The following is a 26379-nucleotide window of genomic DNA, read 5'->3' as shown; positions in this document are numbered from 1 at the left end:
GTCATTTCCTGGATTCTGAGTCTCCTGTTTGACTTTCAACCTACTTGAAGTCATGAGCTTCTGCTCCCTGATCTACTTGTCCCTAACAGGGCCGGCTCCAGACATAAGCGGTTGCTTAGGGCCTCTGACTGCTAGGCGGCCCCCAACAGTTAGGGGAGAGGGGCCCCCAACTGAAATTTTGCATAGGGCCCCCAAAAGGTTAGTCGGCACTGGTCGCTGATGTCCCTCATCTACATGTCCCTCATCTACATATCCCTGATGTACCAGTTCCTAAACCAACCTTTCTGTACTTATCCAACTGCAGGTAGCCTGATTAATGATGTCACCAGAACTGTCAGTATAGAGGACAGTACCTTCTCTATTGTTTAGGAGATGAATGATTGATTTAACAGCACACGCGGTGCCAGTGTTTGATTTAGCATCCTAAGCTCCTGACCCCACATGACCCCTAGTGACAGGGTTCGAATCCCGGCTTGGCTGACTGTCTGTCTCCCTCCACATACAGTTCTAATGAGTTTCTCCCTCCTACTCTCATGTCCTTAAAAATATGTAGTGCTAAAGTAAAAGTATATATAATACAAAAATATACAAAACATGCCCTGAAGTTATAAATCCCATGCTGTATGTTGCTGAAATAAAACATGGCTTTTTATTATATACCTTCCTCACACATTAGAGGATGAAGACCCATTTGCTGAAACAAATGAATAAAGTAAATAAAGAATGAAACATGGCTTTGTATTATATACCTTCATCATACATTAGAGGATTTGCTTCCACTTCTCTCCAGCAGGATTCTTCAAGTGTGTGTGTGTGTGTGGGAACGTGTTTATGTGTGAATCCCTGCGTAATATGAACTAAGTTTTGAGTTTCCATATTGTAGGTAACAAGGATGATTTTATTATTACTGGGTATGTATGTGGGATGTTCCACCACTATAAATAATGTGTGTAAAGTAAACCCATTATGCACCGCTTTACCAGACCCCCACAATCAGTAGTGGCATGACCGGGACTCGAACCCACAACCATAGAGATGCAGTGAGGTAAGTGCTTAGACCACGGCACCACTTTGGAGACTTGATTAGTGCATGAAAACACCAAAACCACATGGAAACATGGAAAGAGCTGGCAATAAGGATCAGAAGTCAGGAAACAATTGATAAGCCTGAGATGGGACTTATGGGGGCTGAGAGGATGAGATCCAGAAAGGTGTCGACACGTCTGACTGCTATTGTGCATCGTCTCTCTGGCAGTTAGAAATCTGCCATTAAGGGACACACAGAAACACTGTACTCTCCATCAAATGGACATTTTCTCAAAGAGGTTGAACTGATGACAATCTGATCCACTCATTAACAAGCTCCTAAACTGTCCAAAAAGGGACATGGAGTCACATCACCAGTTACCTCGGCCACCCAATACAGAATTAACTTGTTGATTTGATGAGCAGGAAGGTCCTTTCAAAAATGGTGAGTGACATCAAGTTGGCAAAATACCTCTTTATCATTCTAGATTGCAGGTCAAATGTCAACCAGTTGTCAGGTCTGATTAGAAGTGTGTGACTGAAGGAGGGGCCACACATAAAGGAACATTTTATGGGGGTTTTGGAGGCAGAGGAGTCCAAGGGCCAACATTTGGCATCCCTGATTCTCAAAAGATTAGAGGGGCTAAAAATTCCTTTTAAGGACTGCAGAGGACCATCTTATGATAACGGGGCCAAAATTAGGCTAAAAAATAAAGTTGTCCAAACTATGAATCCAAGAGTTTTATTCGTGCCCTGCAGAGTTCACACATTGAACCTGGTTGTGGCTGATGCTGCTGAAAGTTCTGTCAGTGCCACATGTTACTTTGGCATCCTACACAAACTGTACACCTTGATCTCAGCCTCCACGCAACAATGGGCCATCCTGAAAAACCACATGGACATCACTTTGAAGATGTGGACTGAAACGAGGTGGGAGAATTGACAGAGTAAAGAGTCTAGCCACTGAGGTATCAGGCAGCAGTGGTGAGAGAAGCACTGATTGAGGTGTGGGATCAAACCAAAGACCCTGTGACAAAGACTGAAGCCCATTCCTTGATTGAGTTGGGGGATCAAACCAAAGACCCTGTGATAAAGACTGAAACCCAGTCCTTGTCAGAGGAGGTTGGATCATACTGCTTCAACATCTGTACAGTGGTCTGACATCTTGAGCCAGATCCAACATGTGACCTGATGAGCAAGCTGATGCATTCTCCCAGTATGCATTTGGATGTTACAGTCAGTCATCTCAGAAAGTCAGAGAGATGTCTAAGCAACTACAGGGAAACAGGCTAGTAGTCGGTGGGTATTTCGGACGGATTTCACTACTTGGACATTTTGGGTCCTAGATTCATTTCTGTAACAGATACAACCTATAATGATGTATCCTGATAATCACAACCCACTTGGCTACAATAAAAACACATAAAAACAGACTTCTGGATCACCATTTAGAAAACTCATCTATTGGAAAGGACAATTATTTTTTTTCGGAAAACATTTCGGGAATTTTTTTAAAGCATCATAAAGTATTGTGTCAATGGTATTCCCTCATATTTTCATGCCTTTACTGTCAAATAACACTGTATTGGGTTGAAACTAATGAAAATAATTAATAATAGAAGGTAAAAAATATAGGCACCCTAAAAAAAATGTGTTCTTCTACCTAGAAATGAAACAATATGAAATAAATAAGATTGAATGTATAACACTTCTTTTTGCCTGTAATGACGCAGAACGGCCACCAGATGGCAGCACTAGATCGCTAGTTACGTTTGTACTTATATAATTTATAAACTCAGAAAAATTACCAACTTCTTCCCAAAATCTCAAGAACACCCCCATACTAATTTGACAAAATATTATTTTTTATATCACATTTATAATACAAAAGATGTATTATGGTTCAAAACATCATGTATAGTGATGTATACCCTTGTAATCCCTATTCTCTTCTACACATTAGCCTTTCTAAGATGCATGGTCAATGTCGTTGCCTGGTGAAAAGTTCTCTTGTGGTTCCCATAGCACAACCCTAACCCTAACCCATAGCAACTCAAACTATACACAGACAACCCAGATTATAAACGGAACGCTTCAAGAAAGTGGCTACAAATAATATACCTTTGGAATCGGACGACTATGGCGATTCTATTTTTATGACTATTTAGGCAAATGAGCACTGTCCGCGGATCCGCGGATGCCGACTTAAGACTTCACTAACGTCAGCCAAGGATATTTGCGACAGTATAAATGAACCGGCCGTTCTACAACAACAAAGGCTGAGGTCCAGAAAGTGGCACTTTTCATACAAATCATTTGCTGAGCCTTTGAGTGATGCCACGCAGAAGCTGGAGGGGACAATTGTCAATGTCGTTGTTGATGCTGCAACCACAGCCCTTCAGATTGGATTTTCCACATTGGAAAATGTGGGAGAGAAGTTTAGAGTGCTGTCAACCTTCCAAAGCCACAAATGAGGAGCTAACAGAACAATGTGAGTCCCTTAGTGTGACTCCACACTATAAAGAACACTCAGACTTGGATGGCGCAGAGTTTGCACAGGAACTGAAGAACTTGCCTGACTTGCCATCGAAGACCATGACGCTGCTTGAGCGGCTGATGTTCATACACAAAAGGGACCTCTCTGAAATGTATCCACATTTGTGGAGTGCTTTCAGAATGTCTCACTCTTTCAGTGACTGTAGCTGAAGCTCATCAAATCCTACCTGAAATTCACCAGGTCACAGGAACGCCTCAGTGGCCTTGCGTTCATCAGTATTAACCTGCATGGACAGATGGTGTAGAGGTCATGGATGACAGGGATTCTCCCTCTGACACTGTCCGGTGTAGAGGTCATGGATGACAGGGAGTCTCCCTCTGACACTGTCCGGTGTAGAGGTCATGGATGACAGGGAGTCTTCCTCTGACACTGTCCGGTGTAGAGGTCATGGATGACAGGGAGTCTTCCTCTGACACTGTCCGGTGTAGAGGTCATGGATGACAGGGAGTCTTCCTCTGACACTGTCCGGTGTAGAGGTCATGGATGACAGGGAGTCTTCCTCTGACACTGTCCGGTGTAGAAGTCATGGATGACAGGGAGGCTTTGTAAATGTAAAGAGTAGCTACAAAAGAAATAATCAAGAGAAAATCAAAATTGAGATTCAATACAATAAAGAAATATTTTCTTCTAGAATTTTGGTAAACCCAGAACTGAAGTCTGGGGAAGTGTAAGAGAGATTTCCACAGCCTCAGAAAACAATAAGAAGTCTCTTCACACACCAAAATGCACAAAATGACCTGACAAAAACACTGTCTCACCAAAACTGTCCTCTAACATATACTGGCTCTGAGACATTTTTGTTTTTGTCTTCCTTCATGAGAGCACAGTCAACAATTTGTGAACAAGAAACAGGTCTGGTATCTCAAAATATCAAGGGAGTTAGATTCTGGAGACAGATTATAATGCCTCATAATGGAAGAGCTCTGCCTGAGCACAGTCGCCTACAGAGAGAACAGGGGTTAAAGGAAGAGGTCATCAGTCCCCTACAGAGAGAACAGGGGTTAAAGGAAGAGGTCATCAGTCCCCTACAGAGAGAACAGGGGTTAAAGGAAGAGGTCATCAGTCCCTTATAGAGAGAACAGGGGTTAAAGGAAGAGGTCATCAGTCCCTTATAGAGAGAACAGGGGTTAAAGGAAGAGGTCATCAGTCCCCTACAGAGAGAACAGGGGTTAAAGGAAGAGGTCATCAGTCCCCTACAGAGAGAACAGGGGTTAAAGGAAGAGGTCATCAGTCCCTTATAGAGAGAACAGGGGTTAAAGGAAGAGGTCATCAGTCCCTTATAGAGAGAACAGGGGTTAAAGGAAGAGGTCATCAGTCCCCTACAGAGAGAACAGGGGTTAAAGGAAGAGGTCATCAGTCCCTTATAGAGAGAACAGGGGTTAAAGGAAGAGGTCATCAGTTCCCTATAGAGAGAACAGGGGTTAAAGGAAGAGGTCATCAGTCCCCTACAGAGAGAACAGGGGTTAAAGGAAGAGGTCATCAGTCCCTTATAGAGAGAACAGGGGTTAAAGGAAGAGGTCATCAGTCCCTTATAGAGAGAACAGGGGTTAAAGGAAGAGGTCATCAGTCCCTTATAGAGAGAACAGGGGTTAAAGGAAGAGGTCATCAGTCCCCTACAGAGAGAACAGGGGTTAAAGGAAGAGGTCATCAGTCCCCTACAGAGAGAACAGGGGTTAAAGGAAGAGGTCATCAGTCCCTTATAGAGAGAACAGGGGTTAAAGGAAGAGGTCATCAGTCCCTTATAGAGAGAACAGGGGTTAAAGGAAGAGGTCATCAGTCCCTTATAGAGAGAACAGGGGTTAAAGGAAGAGGTCATCAGTCCCCTATAGAGAGAACAGGGGTTAAAGGAAGAGGTCATCAGTCCCCTACAGAGAGAACAGGGGTTAAAGGAAGAGGTCATCAGTCACCATTTAATGATATTCATGTTGTATCCCTACCTGTTAGGAATGGAAACAGACCAGTGACTCTGTATGAGACAGGATTACAGAGAAAATAAATCAGTAACACGCTGACCCACTTTCAGCACATCAAATGTAGTTACAGCAAAGAAAACATTGGTTTGGCAACATATGAGTTTAACAAACTGTCAACAAGCTGATGTCTAAAAACAACTGTGGGGAAAAGGTACACACATAGAAATAGAATTTGAAAGCATATGTAAGACTTGGATAAAAAAAACAGAGGCAAGTGTTAAACAGAAACAGGAAGCCCACAAACCAGAAGTTAAAATAACACTATGTGGTTTTCACTACATTATATCTTTTTTTGTTGCTTTGGTACTTTTAGTATCAACAGCAGGTTGTGGTTTTTCAAAACTCCAAACAAAACACCAAACTGATCCCACTTGTAACTCATTAAAACTTGCATTCAAAGCAACCAATTTTGCTTTCATTTGGTTTGTTACCATCGTTCACCACAAAATCATTGATTCAACAATTATGTCTGAATACACTGGTTAGTCATTAAAACATTGAGTAATTCTCTCAGTTTACTCTTTGTAACATGGAGTCATTCACTCAGTTTAGTCATTAGTATTATTTATTAAAAGCATGTGGCTTGGCACATCCTGTGACAACTGCGCCCTCTGCTGCTTCACCTCCCCCTGCAGCAGACGGGCTCCAGCGTTTGACGTCACCGGCCTTCTGACACCATCGTCCATCTCATCATGCATTTCACCTGTTTCCTGTTTAGCGCACCTGTTCCTCATCCTCATCATTCCCCACAGTATATATGTTCCCTCTGCTCCCCCTGTCTTTGTGTGTTGTTGTCTCTGACTGTAAAAAGAGCTGTGCGACGCTTCGTGTCTCGATATATATTCACTCAATAGTATTAAATAATCCTTCTACCACGCCTGCTCCTCCTTGTTCCACCCCCCGAAGCCGTGACACATCCTGTCAATACAAATTCTATTAAATATGGCAGGGGGAAGGGGCTGCTGCAGCTGATGAGGAGATTGTGTCAACATCCCACATACATACCCAGTAATAATAAAATCATCATTGTTACTTACAATATGGAAACTTAAAACTTAGTTCATATTACGCAGGGATTCACACATAAACACGTTCCCACACACACACACACACACACACCTGAAGAATCCTGCTGGGACACATACACACACCTGAAGAATCCTGCTGGGACACTCACAGACACACACACCTGAAGAATCCTGCTGGGACACACACAGACACACGCCTGAAGAATCCTGCTGGGACACACACACACACACACACACCTGAAGAATCCTGCTGGGACACTCACAGACACACACACCTGAAGAATCCTGCTGGGACACACACACACACACACACCTGAAGAATCCTGCTGGGACACTCACAGACACACACACCTGAAGAATCCTGCTGGGACACACACACACAGACACACACCTGAAGAATCCTGCTGGGACACACACAGACACACACCTGAAGAATCCTGCTGGGACACTCACAGACACACACACCTGAAGTATCCTGCTGGGACACACACACACAGACACACACCTGAAGAATCCTGCTGGGACACACACAGACACACACCTGAAGAATCCTGCTGGGGAGAAGTGGAAACCAATGGGTTTCATTGTCTAATGTAAGATGAAGGTATATAATACAAAGCCATGTTTCATTCTTTATTTACTTTATTCATTTGTTTCAGCAAATGGATTTTCATCCTCTAATGTATAAGGAAGGTATATAATATGATGCATAAAGATAATGACATTATAATTTGCACATGTAATTGTAATATTGTTTTCATTACAAACATAAGGATTTATAACACAGACCCAGGCACTTAATATTTTTGTATTATATATATATATATATATATATATATATATATATATATATATACCCTTTTACTTTAGTACTACATATTTTTTTAAAGACACAAGAATATGAGGGAGAAACTAAGAAGAAGTGTATGTGGAGGGAGACAGACACAGACAGTCAGCCAAGCCGGGACTCAAAACCCGTCACTAGGGGCCAGGAGCTGAAGATGCTAAATCAAACACTGGCACAACTTGTTGTTAAATCAATCATTTCCTTGAACAATACAGGAGAAGGTACTGTCCTCTTTCCAAACAATCAGACTACCTGCAGTTGGATAAGTACAGACAGGTTGGTTTAGGAACTGGTAGATCAGGGTAAGGTACATCAGGGGATAAATAGATCAGGGACAGGTAGATCAGGTCCATCAGGGACAGGTAGATCAGGTCCATCAGGGACAGGTAGATCAGGTCCATCAGGGACAGGTAGATCAGGTCCATCAGGGACAGGTAGATCAGGTCCATCAGGGACAGGTAGATCAGGTCCATCAGGGACAGGTAGATCAGGTCCATCAGGGACAGGTAGATCAGGTCCATCAGGGACAAGTAGATCAGGTCCATCAGGGACAAGTAGATCAGGTCCATCAGGGACAGGTAGATCAGGTCCATCAGGGACAAGTAGATCAGGTCCATCAGGGACAGGTAAATCAGGTCCATCAGGGACAGGTAGATCAGGTCCATCAGGGACAGGTAGATCAGGTCCATCAGGGACAAGTAGATCAGGGAACAGCTCCACATCAACGTTGCTGTTGTCCATATTAATGTACCTGCATTCCTCACTGTTGTGTTGTGAATTGTGTGGTTTAAAACTGTAATGTTGAAATTATATTTTGTCTTCTTTTTGTCAAGGCTATCACCTGATATTGGTTGAATTCTTTGCATTACTGTGTTCAGGGCACTCTTGCAAATGAGACCACGATGAATCAATAAATATCTCAATGTGCTACAGCCCTGAATAAATAAAGCTGAATGCAAAAGACTGAATGCAGAAGTATTTTGTATTAATATGGTCTCTTAATGTAATTCATCATTCTCTGGAATTAACCATCCTGTTCTTCCTCTTCAGCCAACTTCTTCAGCTCCTCCAGTTTCTTAATCTTCTCCACGTCTCCTGTCTTGTTCATCCTATCAATCAGGAAGTCCAGATGTTTAGCAGAGGACAGTGAGATGGCCTTCAAGGCAGTTTTCTCCAGTTTGATGAGACACTGGTAGGATTCCTCCACAAGTGAGGCCTTCTTGTTTGTGAGCTCCTCCAGTCCCTTCTGAAGTTTGATGAGCACATTCTCTTTCTCCCCAGCACCTTTCTCACTTATGTCATACTTTTGTTTCAACTGTTCTAATGTCCTGGTAACCGTCCTGGTCTTGAGATTATACCTTGCATTTTCCTTGACATGCTTGGTGTAGTGGCATTTATTAGTACACACTGTACAGTGGTTGTCCTTCATCACAAGGCACCAGGCGGGATTAATAACCCACCAGCAGCCTGGATAGTGACAGTTCTCCTCACAGACTGTACAGATGGTCGCTCCTTGATTGAGAATAAACCAATTCTCTGATGTATCTACTGAGATTTTATCTTTGTAAATTTCTTTAACTTCAAATGAGAAATTCTTGTTTTCCTCCATTTCATTCTTATATTTCTCCAGGGCTTCTTGAGTGATTTTGATTTCCGTTTGCTTTCCTTCAATCTCTTTAACCCTCTCCTGTAAGTTGACAACTACAGCTTCCAACTGTTTGCGCTCTCTCAGAACTCCTTCAGTCATACCCACACTCTTTGTTTCAATCGTATTCAAAAAAGTGAAAAACCTTTCCATGGATTTTAATCCTTGATTCCAGGCCTGCTCCTGAAGGTGGTCATAATCCGAACGTTCCTGATATTCCGCATCAAAGGATTCACATTGACGGTTATTAAAGACAAAATGTACAGGATGATTCTTCTCATTTTTGGCACAGGGAACCTTTGCTGCAGTAATGGCTTTTAGCGCATTCTTTGGGGGATTCCAGTCACAATGTGTCAGAAGAGCCACAATGTTATTTTCAATATCTTTCCCAAATAAAGATACAACTCCATCAAAGATGTACTTCTGTCTTTCAGTGAGACGATTTGTAGTTGATTTCAACACTAAACCCACAGCATCAACTTGATGAATTCCTTTTTCAGACCTGAACAACTCAAGCAATTTTTCGGCGATTATGTTGTCTTCTTGGATTCCTTTGGTGTCTCCATATCCTGGAGTGTCGATAATGGTGAGAGAGTAGGGGACTCTCCTGCCTTCATATCCAAATACCTCATATACAGTGACTCCTGTAGTTTGACTTTCAGTCTGCTCTCCATTCTCCTGTTCTTGTTCAACAATCTCAAACCAGACGTTCTCCTTCCACTCCACCCCCAGGACATAATTGACCATGGCATTAATCAGAGTGGACTTCCCTGTTCCTGTTTCTCCAACTATCAGAATGGTTTTGTTCGCCTTCATTTGATCTTTCTTTCCAAAGGTACATCTTCTGAGTTTATCTTCTTGGTCCAGACTCTCCTTCTCTGTTATTAGTTGGTATCGTGCACGGGGGTGATCTTCCTGTTCCACACTTTCCTTCTCTGTTATTAGTTGACAACGTGCAGGACGTACTTCAGGGAGAAGTTCACTTAGAATTGTGCCTTTGGTGCCTTTCATTTCTGATGATGGGACCCTAGTCATGGGAAATCAAAGATCACATGTTATTTACCTTTTAGTTTGAATATATCAGAGGAATACAATACAATCCACGATGTATAAATTGGTGTAACTGTTACTTGTTTGTATCAAGTGTGATGTACACATCGTTTACCTCTGCTCTACAATAAAGCATCTTTTAAATAGAAATGTTTTGGTTTCACATGTAATTTGTGTATGTATTGAAATGTAGATTCTCCACTTTAAATTCTGTATACATTCATGTTACATTCATAACTGTTTTACATATTTGTACACATAATATCTGTGCTAAATTGCCACCACATTGATTGATGAAGGTAACACAATTTAACAAATCACACATACCAATTTTACTTTGAAATTCAATTTGTTTGTGCAAATAAAATGAACATGAATGCAATTTCCTTATGCAGACATAGTTAGTACCACCATACAGAATGTCTAAAGTTAGAATAAGGTGCACAGAAACAGGTGCAAATGAATAGAAAGTCATTAAAGAGTAAACTGGAAGGATCTAGCCTTCCACATAGATTAGATAATTGGTCGGCTCTTGACCATATGGATATGTGATAACACATCATGACTCAAAGCAGTCATACATACAAGTGTTGATGTGATCACAGTACATGTCTATATAAATATGTTAAATAAAAGACAACTTTAGAGTTGGTTTCTTTTATAGAAACAAATCATGTCTGTCTTACCTGCATACACTGGATATTGTTAAAGCTACTTTTATGTCAGTATTTGACAAAAGCGATCTCCTACATAGACATGCATCTGTATTGGTGTTGTAACCTCTGGATGTAGTTCATCATGCTGTCTTGTGCATTATTAAAGTTTAGCACACATCATTGTTTCCTGCTCTCTCTAGTCGACTGGGACTCCTTGAGCTCCAGGAGGTCCAGACACTATAATGTGTAAACTGTCCAGTTATCTTGCATCTAAATTAATTTGGAGGTCTGGCGGTTATCAAACACAAACCCAAGAGTGGTTAGTGTAGGAGATTCCTCCTTTGAATTCCATGCCCCTCACTCTCGGAGTGAACTACAGAAATGTATTAGACTGGAATTTCTGATTTTTTGCAGAACATTTTGATGCAATGATAAATGGTCAAGCATTCTGTTGAATGTAATTGTTATTCATAATAGTTTTTAATCTGACTTAGTCTGACTCTTCTGTATGAATAAAGATGAATACAATAGAACAAGCTTTATCAACCAGTAAATTGTATATCTTAATATGTTATATTGCAATGTCCTTGGGTGTTCCATCGGTCCAGACTAATGCCTCTGATAGAGCACAGGGTAGAAACAGGTGAACTGATCATTCAGTAAAGACTCCCCTCTGTCTTTCCTAACTGTTTGTCTAATTAAGCCTAAAACGTAGATTTCACAGAATGTAAATACTTTTATTGGAGATTCTCCGTTAAGTACTCTTTTAGTCCAGAAAGAGACTTAATCTGTTTTAGATAAAACAGCCTGGAGATTTAAACATTTGCATATTTAATAACATTTGACATAACAGAGAACTATTTGAATACTCACTTGGACGCCATTATGGTAATTTCGTTGTGTGGTCCACCCAAGATACTGTTGACAAGAGTTGGCAGGATTCAGTTCTATGAATGGAGAAAATGTAACCTAGTTTCAATCAAAAACACTTGACATTAAAAAAAGTAAAGACACCACATTACAAAAACACACACATGAAAAACATTTTTTTCCCCTAAATATGTACTTTTCAATGGATTTCAGAATGATTGTACACACAACTGTTTAATTCACACCAGCAGGAAACCATCATTGATAAATACCACTTGTATATCAGAGCTCAACCAAGGCTATTTGCAATTTGACACACCCCTAATTAACCATATATGGTCCAATCAATGGCTTTGTTGATGTAGTTGAACTCATTTTGTGATTGTGCTTTTATGGCAATGTGTGTGTCGTCTATAGCCCAGATTGTATGAGGGAAAACATTAAAGGCAAAGAAACCTCTTTTTACTTCCACTTGTTATGCCATGGTATATGGAAATTTAATGTAGCTGTTAGTTTGCTTGGTGATTCCATCCAAAATAGCGGGCATCCATCTACTTTTGGAGGGTTGAGAGATGCCAGACGGATCTGCAAGCTCGTGCCAGTTCTTCCAACGGAGCAAGATGAAACATCTCTAATTGTATGTTCTATTATCTCAGTGTCGTACAAAGGTAGGTCCACAATATTACAAACATATAACAAACAAAGCAAATTTAACAAATAAATGACATACACTTGATGTTGTTAAGCTACTTTTATGTCAGTCTTCGACAAAAGCAATCTCCTACATTTACATGCATCTGTATTGGTGTTGTAACCTCTGGATGTAGTTCATCATGCTGTCTTGTGCTTTATTAATGGTGCCAAGGTTAGCACACATCATTGTTTCCTGCTGTCTCTAGTCGACTGGGACTCCTTGAGCTCCAGGAGGTCCAGACACTATAATGTGAAAACTGTCCAGTTATCTTGCAACTAAATTAATTTAGAGGTCTGGCGGTTATCAAACACAATCCAAGAGTGGTTAGTGTAGGAGATTGCATGTTGTATTCCATAGCCAATGTTAACTTTATAAAACATGAACATCTATGACATGGGACAGTTAAGACAAGCTGTAAGAAAGATTGTAAGAAACAGTCTGTCACAGAAACAGTCTGTCACAGACTCAGGATCTTGCCTCCAGGGTGATGACCATGAACAGGCCTCTCATTTCATTAACTTTGATTAGCTGGTTTCATAAATTAATGTTAAAATAGATTATCATTATTTGGATACATTACAACCAGCAATTAATAAGGCAATGTGTGATAAATCAATGGTCAAATGGTAGGCTGAATAAAGCAACATAAATCAGGTAGACGGGGGTCCCAAACCGATAGTTTTTTCAACTTATATTTGAACAGTTTCACTCACAGACGCCAGAAAAAAGTACTTTCTGTTAAGTTTCACATTTTTTGCGCTATGATGGCGTAAACAGGGTTTTGACGCTTGATGCCTCTGTTCTGTTTCATTTACTCCCATGCATTCTGTCTTGTGTAATTTGAGCTGGATTCTGTGAGAGCAGCATATCCCACACCAGCCATATTTGTCTCAGTTTTTTCCGTCACCTATTTTGCACGGATCCAGTATCAAAAAAATGGTATCAAAAGCGATCACATTTCATAAGATTGCACAGACTTACGAGATTATTATAGTTTTAGTTTTTTATTGTCCGCTATTTGCGCTGTGGATGTGCTTCATTCACATCTATTTTGCTTCCTTCGCTGAGTCAAGCTGCTGGAGCTGCTGTCTTATAAAGAGTTGACAATACCCAGGCATGCAGATTTAACTGGAAACCGCAGTAAATTGCCTACAGAAAAGCCGCAATGAAGAAATCTCAGCTAAGATCACAAACAATCCTGTGTAGAGAATAATTCGTTTTACAGTATGCTGAACCTGTAGGAAATGGCAGCTTTTTTTCTCTGGGGACTACTAGCATTTTATTACACTGTCAGCTTCCCTAACAACATTGCCAAATCATAATCTTTGGCCTTTAGGGTACTCCCATTACATTCATATACACACCCAAATATGTAAAAGTAGGTAAACCATATTGAAATGAAAGATTTAAGTCTATGATTTGTACTGACTCACATGCATCAGAATGGTAATGGGGAAGTTCATGAAAACAGGGAAGATCATCAATTAATAATTGATCAATTAATAATTGACAGTATAAAATGCATGCATTTCTTTGTCATAATTATTAAATAGCTACAGTCAAATTAATAGGAGTAAAATACCTATTGGGCCAATTGCTAAATAGTGGACATCAACAGTACTTGCGTAACTCTGGTTCTATGAAAGAAGCTTCTCTGAAATCAATGGGACTTTTTCAAGAGGGTAATGCCATGGACCAGCAGGTATTCCTACTTGGACTGGTTCCGTTCTATGGACGTGAGTTTCAGACATGCTCCTCTATAGCATTTCTCATGTTTGAGCAGCTGAGACCTGTTATGGAAATGTCCTGAACTACTGTAACAATTATGTATGCGTGCACTGATAGGGTGGAAAATTATTAGATGCTCTGTTGTGTTAGGTGAGGAGGAAAAGTACTGGGGCAATTGTTGTACGGACATTTCTTATATGAGAAAATGTCGTTCTGTTTACGTGTTGAGACCAGTACGAATGGCAGTTTCTACAGATAATGAGACGCGGTCTTATCTTGTGCCTGACACCAGAGAGAGGAGCAAGGCTGATAAAGAGGAAGTCCCACTATGCCAAGTGGCATCAATAGATTCATATTTATTGGAATTGCTAGATAAAGTCTTAACAATTCAACATTCTCTATCCCTTATCATTCTGTTGAATACAATTCTCTGACCATTCAGGTAGGTGAGTTCTCCCAGAAACTTAACAAAGCAAATTAGACTATAAACTATCAATAAACTATTCATGAAACCAATATAATCCACTCAAGAGAACAACGTATGACATCAGTGTACAACCTCATTATAAGACAACGTATGACATCAGTGTACAACCTCATTATAAGACAACGTATGACATCAGTGTACAACTTCATTATAAGACAACGTATGACATCAGTGTACAACTTCATTATAAGACAACGTATGACATCAGTGTACAACTTCATTATAAGACAACGTATGACATCAGTGTACAACCTCAGTGCCAGACAACGTATGACATCAGTGTACAACTTAATTATAAGACAACGTATGACATCAGTGTACAACCTCATTATAAGACAACGTATGACATCAGTGTACAACTTAATTATAAGACAACGTATGACATCAGTGTAGAACTTCATTATAAGACAAAAGTGTACGATAACCAATGGGTGTGTCTGTTCTTGACTTAGGGACTATCTGACAAGTCTAATTCAGCTCCTCTCCATACCTGCCTAACCACTCCTGTTCAATCACATGCTGCTATTGGAATGTCAAAAATACACAGATGCTTCTGTAGGGTCTCCACACAGGTTCTAAGGTCATGCCGTAACCACCCTGTCTTGACCAATGGGTAGATCACTCTGTCTTACAATATGGTATCAGGAAGCATAGATTTGAATGTGTCCCTAGTTTATAAGAGTGGCAATTCCTCAATACCAGTCTTATCCTCAGTTTATCAATCCAACCCCAAATATGCCCATGTCACCCATACCTGAATCCACGGACAAACCAGGAGTTCCTAGAATACTGTACTCAATGCTCAAACACAGATATTGTGATATATGTACATTCTCACATTATTCTGACATTCCCACTGTAGATAGTGTATATCAGTCATTACACGTTTATGGTAACTGCAGTGAAATAATATAAAACAATATGGAATGTATTCATATATTTTAATAGATTACGTAACACACTGTAGATAGATATCATTCAGATAGAAGGTTATTTTGAAAGGAAGTAGACCAATTGTTGGTTATGTACAATGTAAGGAACACTACGTTTAAACCCACCCACTTTGGAAAATGTATTGATGTTTGAAAAAATAACTATACAACTAAGACCAAGCCGTTTTTCACTTATTTGGTTGTTGAAGAAAAAGTCTAGATGAGCCTTTTTACATTCGTGAAAAAAATTACTTTTTAGGATAACATTTGAACACATTCTAATATTGAGATTAAACTAGATGAATTACTTTAATCGTTTGACAGCACTAATATACATATAGACTGATATCCTTTGTGTCTAGTAGGTCTGGGTCAATGTGTGAGTTTGGTGGTATGTGCTGTTGCATAGATGTGTGTCCCTTAATACACACACAGCATAAATATGTATGTTATAAACAGTTTTTTTTTTATCCTGTTCCTTGAACATTTTTCACTGTGCTCATACATTTCTTTTTGTGCTCCTACATTTTTTCATTTAGGAACACATGTACTCCTTGGGAAAACAGTTAGCATAGAGCCCTGCAATCATTATAATACAGCAAATAATATCAACAAACAAGAATAATAAGAATAATTATAAAGCAGATACTCACATCCCAATGAACATCCAGATGTCAAGCTGACATCCATCCCCAGGTGTTCTTATTTATAGCTGACCACAATCATGGAAGGAGGAGCTGACATTCAGTGACCAATCAGAACATCCATGTACAGCTCACAGTGTGTGGAGCTGATTTCAGAAAAACATTGTGCAGTTAGATCATGTGTAGAGAATGCAGAAGTATTTCTGTGATATCACCTGACTAAATGGAGAGACTGGATGACTGGACTGGAGTTCAGACAACACAAATAACCAGAAAAGAAAACAGGCTGCACTTAAAAGGGATGAATGTTGTTGTCCCTGGCTGGTTTCGATCCACAGTTTTTTATGTGGCAGACTGTCTTTAACCAGTATGCTATTTAAACAGCGGGAATGCAACTTTGACCTCAGCCGTTACATTTGTGCTGTAATATCGTGGACAACAGAACGTTTATTAACAGAACTAAAGTGTACTCTTGTACAAACATTTCTGTACATGGCCTGCTAATAGCTATACAGCCTACCTAAAATGAAAACAATGACTCCAATCAGTTCATGGCTGATTCGTTTCTTAAGAAAACAATAACATTATAAAGGGTTCACATAATAAAATTATTCTCTTAAATATATGAGATTCATGGTACTACAAGGTGGATATTGTTGTGCGACTGTTGAAAAGTAACGCGTGGATCAATATTTCTGACAGGGGAAATGAACTGGGCTGAAACTATTAAGAATGGGGATGTTCCCAGAAGACCACAGGGCTCGAGGTCAGTCCACCTCCATGTAGTCTCCAAATGCAACTTTTATCCCAGCCATTACATTTTAGCTGAAATAACGTGGGCAACAGAATGTTAATTAACAGAACTACCGTGTACTCTTGTACAAAGATTACTGTAGATGGTCGTCCATACAATAACAGTTGAATAGCTAACCAGTATGCTATGTGAAAATTGAAAAGCATTGGCTGAATCGCAAATGAGATACTACATACTATGTACTGCCAGTACATACATCGTGGATGATGGTAAAGTATGTACTGTTTTTTAAATTATAAGCTAGTTTGCCAGTATTGGGACGGATTGGGAAATACTACCTCGTCAGAAAATTGCGTTTCCATATTAGATAATTTTGTCACGCATTAACATCAAGCAAATTTTGAATATTTAGCAAGAATCCATTAATCATTGTGTTAAACTGACTAACGTTTCTTATTTAGTTTACTTCCACCACAAATACCATCTATGAACTGTATGACTTTAGCCACTGGTCGTTTTAACAGCTTATTAGCCAGTAATAGGGTGTTAAAACGACCTACTAAGTACTTGGAATAGTCATGAAAATGTAGCAATTGCTAGTGAGACTGAAGATGAACTTTACACTGCCAAAGCCATTTCATTTCATGGCATAACAATGTAAAAAGATTTTCATTCATAAATTACATTGATACAATACCTATCAATATACAAACCCGATTCCAAAAAAGTTGGGACACTGTACAATTGTGAATAAAAACAGAATGCAATGATGTGGAAGTTTCAAATTTCTATATTTTATTCAGAATACAACATAGATGACATATCAAATGTTTAAACTGAGAACATTTATCACTTCAAGGGAAAAATAAGTTGATTTTAAATTTCATGGCATCAAAACATCTCAAAAAAGTTGGGACAAGGCCATGTTTACCACTGTGTGGCATCCCCTCTTCTTTTTATAACAGACTGCAAACGTATGGGGACTGAGGAGACAAGTTGCTCAAGTTTATGAATAGGAATGTTGTCCCATTCTTGTTTAATGCAGGCTTTTAGTTGCTCAACAGTCTTAGGTCTTCTTTGCCGCACCTTCCTCTTTATGATGCGCCAAATGTTTTCAATGGGTGAAAGATCTGGACTGCAGGCTGGCCATTTCAGTACCCGGATCCTTCTTCTATGCAGCCATGACATTGTAATTGATGCAGTATGTGGTCTGGCATTGTGATGTTGGAAAATGCAAAGTCTTCCCTAAAAGAGACAATGTCTGGATGGGAGCATATGTTGTTCTAGAACTTGGATATAACTGTCAGCATTGATGGTGCCTTTCCAGATGTGTAGGCTGCCCATGCCACACGCACTCATGCAACCCCATACCATCAGAGATGCAGGCTTCTGAACTGAGCGCTGATAACAATGATCTTCAAATTTTTATTCGTCTAACCACAGAACACTTTTCCAATTTGCCACAGTCCATTTTAAATGATCCTTGGCCCAGAGAAAACGCCTTCGCTTCTGGATCCTGTTTAGATATGGCTTCTTTTTTGACCTATATAGTTTTAGCCGGCAACAGCAAATGGCACGGTGGATTGTGTTCACCGACAATGTTTTCTGGAAGTATTCCTGAGCCCATGTTGTGATTTCCATTACAGTATCATTCCTGTATTTGATGCAGTGCCGCCTGAGGGCCCGAAGATCACAGGCATCCAGTATGGTTTTCTGGCCTTGACACTTACGCACAGAGATTGTTCCAGATTCTCTGAATCTTTGGATGATATTATGCACTGTAGATGATGATAACTTCAAACTCCTTGCAATATTTCTCTGAGAAACTCCTTTCTGATATTGCTCGACTATTTTTTGCCGCAGCATTGGGGGAATTGGTGATCCTCTGCCCATCTTGACTTCTGAGAGACACTGCCACTCTGAGAGGCTCTTTTTATACCCAATCATGTTGCCAATTGACGTAATAAGTTGCAAATTGGTCCTCCAGCTGTTCCTTATCTGTACATTTAACTTTTCCGGCCTCTTATTGCTACCTGTCCCAAATTTTTGTAATCGGGTTTGTAAACTAATGAGGCAACGAGTACTTTGTGTTTTAGAACATAGCAGTTGGAAGTATTACTGACAATCGGTCTTGTGAATTTGGACGATGCTAAGAACGTTAATTACAGCCTGGGAAAGAGCTGAATAATGGATGGATTGAAGGGTAAAAAACAAGCTATGCCCCATTTCTCTGTTATGTTTGCTTAAGAAATGACAGGGGAAGAAGTGTTATCAGATGCAATGGAGCCATTCCATGCCTTTCCACATACTGTAGATGACAGAGTGGTAAAACTAGTTTTCCAGGTTGAGCCCAGCCAGATTTTCAAGCGCAAGGGAATGACCCTCACCTTCCCTCAACCCCTTCCCCCAGCCCAATACCACTCCATCTCAAGAGATAAAATCTACTGAAGGTGAAGTTGCCTCTCTAGTGTCCTTCCTTGCAGGGTACAACCCTAACCTTAACCCTAACACCATTCCTTTTTTAATTATTGTGTAAAATGCATTCAAATAAGTGTATCCACAAGTCTCTGTGATGTACCGTTCATTTTCTGAAAGCAGGTATAATCCTAACTGTTATCATGATAGGCTCACCATATTAGATGGTTACAGTGAGGGAAAAAAATATTTGATCACCTGCTGATTTTGTTCGTTTGCCCTCTGACAAAGAAATGATGAGTCTATAATGTTAATGGTAGGTTTATTTGAACATTGAGAGACAGAATAACAACTAAAATAATCCAGAAAAATACATGTCAAAAATGTTATAAATTGATTTGCATTTTAACCCTTTGACACGTACGATCACACCAGTGTGATCAGGCTAGAGTGGTCCCTGAAGTATACGATCACACCAGTGTGATCAGGCTAGAGTGGTCCCTGAAGCGTACGATCACACCAGTGTGATCAGGCTAGAGTGGTCCCTGAAGTATACGATCACACCAGTGTGATCAGGCTAGAGTTGTCCCTGAAGCGTACGATCCCACCAGTGAATATTATTTAAACTAATCCTCATTACCCCAAAGCTTTCTAGAATCATGTTTTGTTCAAATAAATACCTTATGACAGGAAGAGGCTTCAAAAGTGGGTGGAAGAATGCTATAGGTTCCAGAAAGTGATGTCCGTGTACTGGGCTTCTGAGGATAACTTCCAGAGGCACATTCACCTCAGATCCAGGAGACATCAGCTGTTCTCTGGGAATAGTGTGCCCGGGGTCATCCTAAAAAACAATATTACACTACTGTAAATAAAGTACATACAAGCTTGCCGTTTCATTGGCCGAGCTGTGCACAAGGAGGAATACACAAATTCAACAAGTAATGGGGACATCTGGTCTTGATGTAAACATATCAACATTAGAGGCTTTAAGGTCTTTGTCTTTCATGAAATTGCTTATTGAAATGGTAACTGTAGCACCATTATATCATACAACTTTGCCTTATGTCATACATCTTTATGAATAGAGTTTACATCTATTCAAGCTTCAATCAGCTATGTATTTTTTCTAAAGCATTTTGAGGATTCGTATGAGCTGAAATTTTCCCAGTTGCATTAAATGTTGAGTGGCTTTAAAAAATGTATCTATAATATTAACAAAAACAAGGTAATTAATGACTAGAATAAAAAGCAGGGTTTATTTTATTATACTCGGACGCCTACAATTATACAGCAAATCAATTAACGGCTGCGCAATATACACATAATGCAGTTAGCTAGCTAGCATGTAAACTAATGTGGCAACGGCTACTTTGTGTTTTAGAACATAGCAGTTGGAAGTATTACTGACAATCGGTCTTGTGAATTTGGACGATGCTAAGAACGTTAATTACAGCCTGGGAAAGAGCTGAATAATGGATGGAATGAAGGGTAAAAAACAAGCTATGCCCCATTTCTTTGTTATGTTTGCTTAAGAAATGACAGGGGAAGAAGTGTTATCAGATGCAATGGAGCCATTCCATGCCTTTCCACATACTGTAGATGACAGAGTGGTAAAACTAGTTTTCCAGGTTGAGCCCAGCCAGATTTTCAAGCGCAAGGGAATGACCCTCACCTTCCCTCAACCCCTTCCCCCAGCCCAATACCACTCCATCTCAAGAGATAAAATCTACTGAAGGTGAAGTTGCCTCTCTAGTGTCCTTCCTTGCAGGGTACAACCCTAACCCTAACCCTAACACCATTCCTTTTTTAATTATTGTGTAAAATGCATTCAAATAAGTGTATCCACAAGTCTCTGTGATGTACCGTTCATTTTCTGAAAGCAGGTATAATCCTAACTGTTATCATGATAGGCTCACCATATTAGATGGTTACAGTGAGGGAAAAAATTATTTGATCACCTGCTGATTTTGTTCGTTTGCCCTCTGACAAAGAAATGATGAGTCTATAATGTTAATGGTAGGTTTATTTGAACATTGAGAGACAGAATAACAACTAAAATAATCCAGAAAAATGCATGTCAAAAATGTTATAAATTGATTTGCATTTTAACCCTTTGACACGTACGATCACACCAGTGTGATCAGGCTAGAGTTGTCCCTGAAGCGTACAATCACACCAGTGTGATCAGGCTAGAGTTGTCCCTGAAGCGTACAATCACACCAGTGTGATCAGGCTAGAGTGGTCCCTGAAGCGTACGATCACACCAGTGTAATCAGGCTAGAGTGGTCCCTGAAGCGTACGATCACACCAGTGTGATCAGGCTAGAGTTGTCCCTGAAGTATACGATCACACCAGTGTGATCAGGCTAGAGTGGTCCCTGAAGCGTACGATCACACCAGTGTGATCAGGCTAGAGTGGTCCCTGAAGCGTACGATCACACCAGTGTGATCAGGCTAGAGTGGTCCCTGAAGTGTACGATCACACCAGTGTGATCAGGCTAGAGTGGTCCCTGAAGCGTACGATCACACCAGTGTGATCAGGCTAGAGTTGTCCCTGAAGTATACGATCACACCAGTGTGATCAGGCTAGAGTGGTCCCTGAAGTATACGATCACACCAGTGTGATCAGGCTAGAGTGGTCCCTGAAGTGTACGATCACACCAGTGTGATTAGAACGTATTGTTTAGAACGCATCATTAGAACGCCTTGGTACAAGTAACGTAACTATGGCTGGTCAGACCGCGCAGTTATTTAATCACATTAAGCTCAAACAGTGTTTATAACTTTATTTCCTGATTGTAATTGTTTCAAGACCATGCTATGATATTAACCAGGTAGAAAGCATTCAAATCGGGACAAGAAGTGTTACTTACGTACCAACAGACAGCCAACACTAGCAGTTATATTTTTCTACAATAAATAAATAAATAAATAATACAGAAAAACAAACGATATTAGCAACTACTATAGATCATCTTAAGATTTCCTCGAAGAGCTGACAACCGGTCAAAACCATTGTGTAAAAACTTTCTAGAAGTTACGATACCCGTTGTGGGCGCCGATATGCTTTTTATATAGTTTGTTCATTTTCACTGCACTGAATTACAGGTCATGCTTTGTTAGCTAGCGGTTAGCTGACGTTTGCTAGCTAGCTACAGTTACACATCAACCAGCTTTTGCAGCTCTTTGAATTCGAGTCAATGAGAGAAGCTTGCAATGCAATGTATGTAGTGTTCCTTGCCACTCATTTGCCAAACTCAGACATTCCCTCTCCCGTCCTGCTACTGAAACCCTAATACATGCATTCATAACCTCCCGTCTTGACTACTGCAGGCCACCTCATAATCCCCAAGTCCAAGCTCCAAGGCTTTGGTGACAGGACATTCTCAAGGGCTGCTCCTAGGCTCTGGAACTCTCTCCCCAAAACCCTCCGTGACTCTGAGACTATCCCCATCTTCCAGCAACGCCTCAAGACTCATCTGTTCAAAATAGCCTATCCCTAGCAATGCCCAATTCTATTCTCTCAATCCTCTTTGTTTTCTCACTGATTGTTTTTTTTTTGATTGTTTGTTTCTCTTCCTGTTCATTTTGTATGGTGTCTTTGGGTCCCTGAAAAGCGCTATATAAATATAATTCATATTATTATTAAAATACAAATCTAATTTTCGGATTCTGACAATCTTTAGGCCAGCAGAGAAGGCCTTGCTGGCCCTGATGGCCCACCACTGGACAAAGATTTAAGCAGGGTAAGGGACAATCAAACAATTCAGAACATGAATATTATTCAAACTAATCCTCTGTCATGGTGCAGTGAGCAGCAGCGCCACCGTGCCATAGTTTCTCAGTTCCCATATCTCACAAACACATCCCGGACTGTCACGTTTCCAATCTTCCACACCAGGTCCCAATCTAGCTAATTTGTATGTGTATGTAGCAGGGGGCGCTGACTGCCGCTGCTGGCAGGTAGGAGGCGCTGGCTGCTGCTCCAATGCTACTGCTCCAATCGGCGCCGTGGCGCAGGGACAGGGGCGGCGGAAGGCTGCGGAGCAGGAAGCGGTGTGCGCCTAATTGCCAGCCTACAGCCTGGCCAGCCTGCACGGGGTCGAGGAGGCACCGGACATAGAAGAGGTGCCGTCGGGACTTTCCTCGGGCACCCACTCAGCCCCCCCCTAAAATTTTCCTGGGGGGACCTCGGACCGAGCGTTGGGCACCTCGCCCTCTTCTTCTGTGCTTTCCCAGACGAAGGGAAGATGTCCCTCCGCAGACGGAATGGGTACCGGGCCAGCAGCTCCTTTGTGCTTGTGATGGCCCGTTGTCTGCACGCCTCCCAGAGTACACGCTCGACACGCTCCACCATAAAGGGAGCTTCCCGCTCCAGGTCTCGGTAGAGGAACATGCCAAGCATGCATGAGAGGAGGCGGCGATTCCACAGGTGGTCCTCCTCCGTCATAGCATGCTGGTTCCAGATTAGGTGGCTCATTCTGTCACAACAGGTGGTGTAGTGATGTGTTGCGAGAGCAAGGAACCAGGTGCAGGCAGGTGTAGTCGGTGTTGAGTCTTTAATTTATAAGAAATAAACAAACACCGAACACAAAACACACAAAAGCAAAGGGCTGACTAAAGCAGCAAAAACGACTATATACAATGGAACACGTACTTACAAACAACGGCAACACACACACACACACACACACACACACACACACACACACACACACACACACACACACACACACACACACACGACATCCAAACACCACAAGAACAATGAGCCACAATGTGGGGAGCAGAGGGGAAACATATATGCACATACAAATTAGCTAGATTGGGACCTGGTGTGGAAGATTGGAAACGTGACAGTCCGGGATGTGTTTGTGAGATATGGGAACTGAGAAACTATGGCACGGTGGCGCTGCTGCTCACCGCACCATGACAGAGGATTAGTTTGAATAATATTCATGTTCTGAATTGTTTGATTGTCCCTTACCCTGCTTAAATCTTTGTCCAGTGGTGGGCCATCAGGGCCAGCAAGGCCTTCTCTGCTGGCCTAAAGATTGTCAGAATCCGAAAATTAGATTTGTATTTTAATAATAATATGAATTATATTTATATAGCGCTTTTCAGGGACCCAAAGACACCATACAAAATGAACAGGAAGAGAAACAAACAATAAAAAAAAATACAATCAGTGAGAAAACAAAGAGGATTGAGAGAATAGAATTGGGCATGGCTAGGGATAGGCGATTTTGAACAGATGAGTCTTGAGGTGTTGCTGGAAGATGGGGACAGTCTCAGAGTCACGGAGGGTTTTGGGGAGAGAGTTCCAGAGCCTAGGAGCAGCCCTTGAGAATGCCCTGTCACCAAAGCCTTGGAGCTTGGACTTGGGGATTATGAGGTGGCCTGCAGTAGTCAAGACGGGAGGTTATGAATGCATGTATTAGGGTTTCAGTAGCAGGACGGGAGAGGGAATGTCTGAGTTTGGCAAATGAGTGGCAAGGAACACTACATACATTGCATTGCAAGCTTCTCTCATTGACTCGAATTCAAAGAGCTGCAAAAGCTGGTTGATGTGTAACTGTAGCTAGCTAGCAAACGTCAGCTAACCGCTAGCTAACAAAGCATGACCTGTAATTCAGTGCAGTGAAAATGAACAAACTATATAAAAAGCATATCGGCGCCCACAACGGGTATCGTAACTTCTAGAAAGTTTTTACACAATGGTTTTGACCGGTTGTCAGCTCTTCGAGGAAATCTTAAGATGATCTATAGTAGTTGCTAATATCGTTTGTTTTTGTGTATTATTTATTTATTTATTTATTGTAGAAAAATATAACTGCTAGTGTTGGCTGTCTGTTGGTACGTAAGTAACACTTCTAGTCCCGATTTGAATGCTTTCTACCTGGTTAATATCATAGCATGGTCTTGAAACAATTACAATCAGGAAATAAAGTTATAAACACTGTTTGAGCTTAATGTGATTAAATAACTGCGCGGTCTGACCAGCCATAGTTACGTTACTTGTACCAAGGCGTTCTAATGATGCGTTCTAAACAATACGTTCTAATCACACTGGTGTGATCGTACACTTCAGGGACCACTCTAGCCTGATCACACTGGTGTGATCGTATACTTCAGGGACCACTCTAGCCTGATCACACTGGTGTGATCGTATACTTCAGGGACAACTCTAGCCTGATCACACTGGTGTGATCGTACGCTTCAGGGACCACTCTAGCCTGATCACACTGGTGTGATCGTACACTTCAGGGACCACTCTAGCCTGATCACACTGGTGTGATCGTACGCTTCAGGGACCACTCTAGCCTGATCACACTGGTGTGATCGTATACTTCAGGGACAACTCTAGCCTGATCACACTGGTGTGATCGTATACTTCAGGGACAACTCTAGCCTGATCATACTGGTGTGATCGTACGCTTCAGGGACCACTCTAGCCTGATCACACTGGTGTGATTGTACGCTTCAGGGACAACTCTAGCCTGATCACACTGGTGTGATTGTACGCTTCAGGGACCACTCTAGCCTGATCACACTGGTGTGATTGTACGCTTCAGGGACCACTCTAGCCTGATCACACTGGTGTGATTGTACGCTTCAGGGACAACTCTAGCCTGATCACACTGGTGTGATCGTACGTGTCAAAGGGTTAAAATGCAAATCAATTTATAACATTTTTGACATGCATTTTTCTGGATTATTTTAGTTGTTATTCTGTCTCTCAATGTTCAAATAAACCTACCATTAACATTATAGACTCATCATTTCTTTGTCAGAGGGCAAACGAACAAAATCAGCAGGTGATCAAATAATTTTTTCCCTCACTGTAACCATCTAATATGGTGAGCCTATCATGATAACAGTTAGGATTATACCTGCTTTCAGAAAATGAACGGTACATCACAGAGACTTGTGGATACACTTATTTGAATGCATTTTACACAATAATTAAAAAAGGAATGGTGTTAGGGTTAAGGTTAGGGTTGTACCCTGCAAGGAAGGACACTAGAGAGGCAACTTCACCTTCAGTAGATTTTATCTCTTGAGATGGAGTGG

The 26379-nt window shown here is 40.9% G+C and overlaps 1 protein-coding gene across 2 annotated transcripts; it reads right to left on the bottom strand.

Annotated features, from left to right (window-relative positions):
- Positions 1-8393: 8393 nt before the first annotated feature.
- On the bottom strand, positions 8394-16185 carry LOC105009879. 2 transcript variants are annotated; one of them, XM_034293986.1, is made up of 3 exons: positions 16147-16185; positions 11656-11729; positions 8394-10103 (listed from the first exon to the last, which is right to left on the bottom strand). In XM_034293986.1, the coding sequence occupies exons 2-3, from the start codon at positions 11664-11666 to the stop codon at positions 8456-8458; spliced, it is 1659 nt and encodes a 552-aa protein (XP_034149877.1). In that variant the 5' UTR covers positions 11667-11729; positions 16147-16185; the 3' UTR covers positions 8394-8455. The 2 variants fall into 2 exon arrangements, with proteins under 2 accessions (XP_034149877.1, XP_034149879.1); XM_034293988.1 differs by lacking the exon at positions 16147-16185 and having other exon boundaries at positions 11656-11748.
- Between the last annotated feature and the right edge of the window lie 10194 nt (positions 16186-26379).

The sequence above is a fragment of the Esox lucius genome, chromosome 9 (genome assembly GCF_011004845.1).
Source record: "Esox lucius isolate fEsoLuc1 chromosome 9, fEsoLuc1.pri, whole genome shotgun sequence".
NCBI lineage: Eukaryota > Metazoa > Chordata > Actinopteri > Esociformes > Esocidae > Esox > Esox lucius.
Note: the sequence above shows the minus strand (reverse complement) of the source record. Positions and strands in the feature narration are given on the sequence as shown.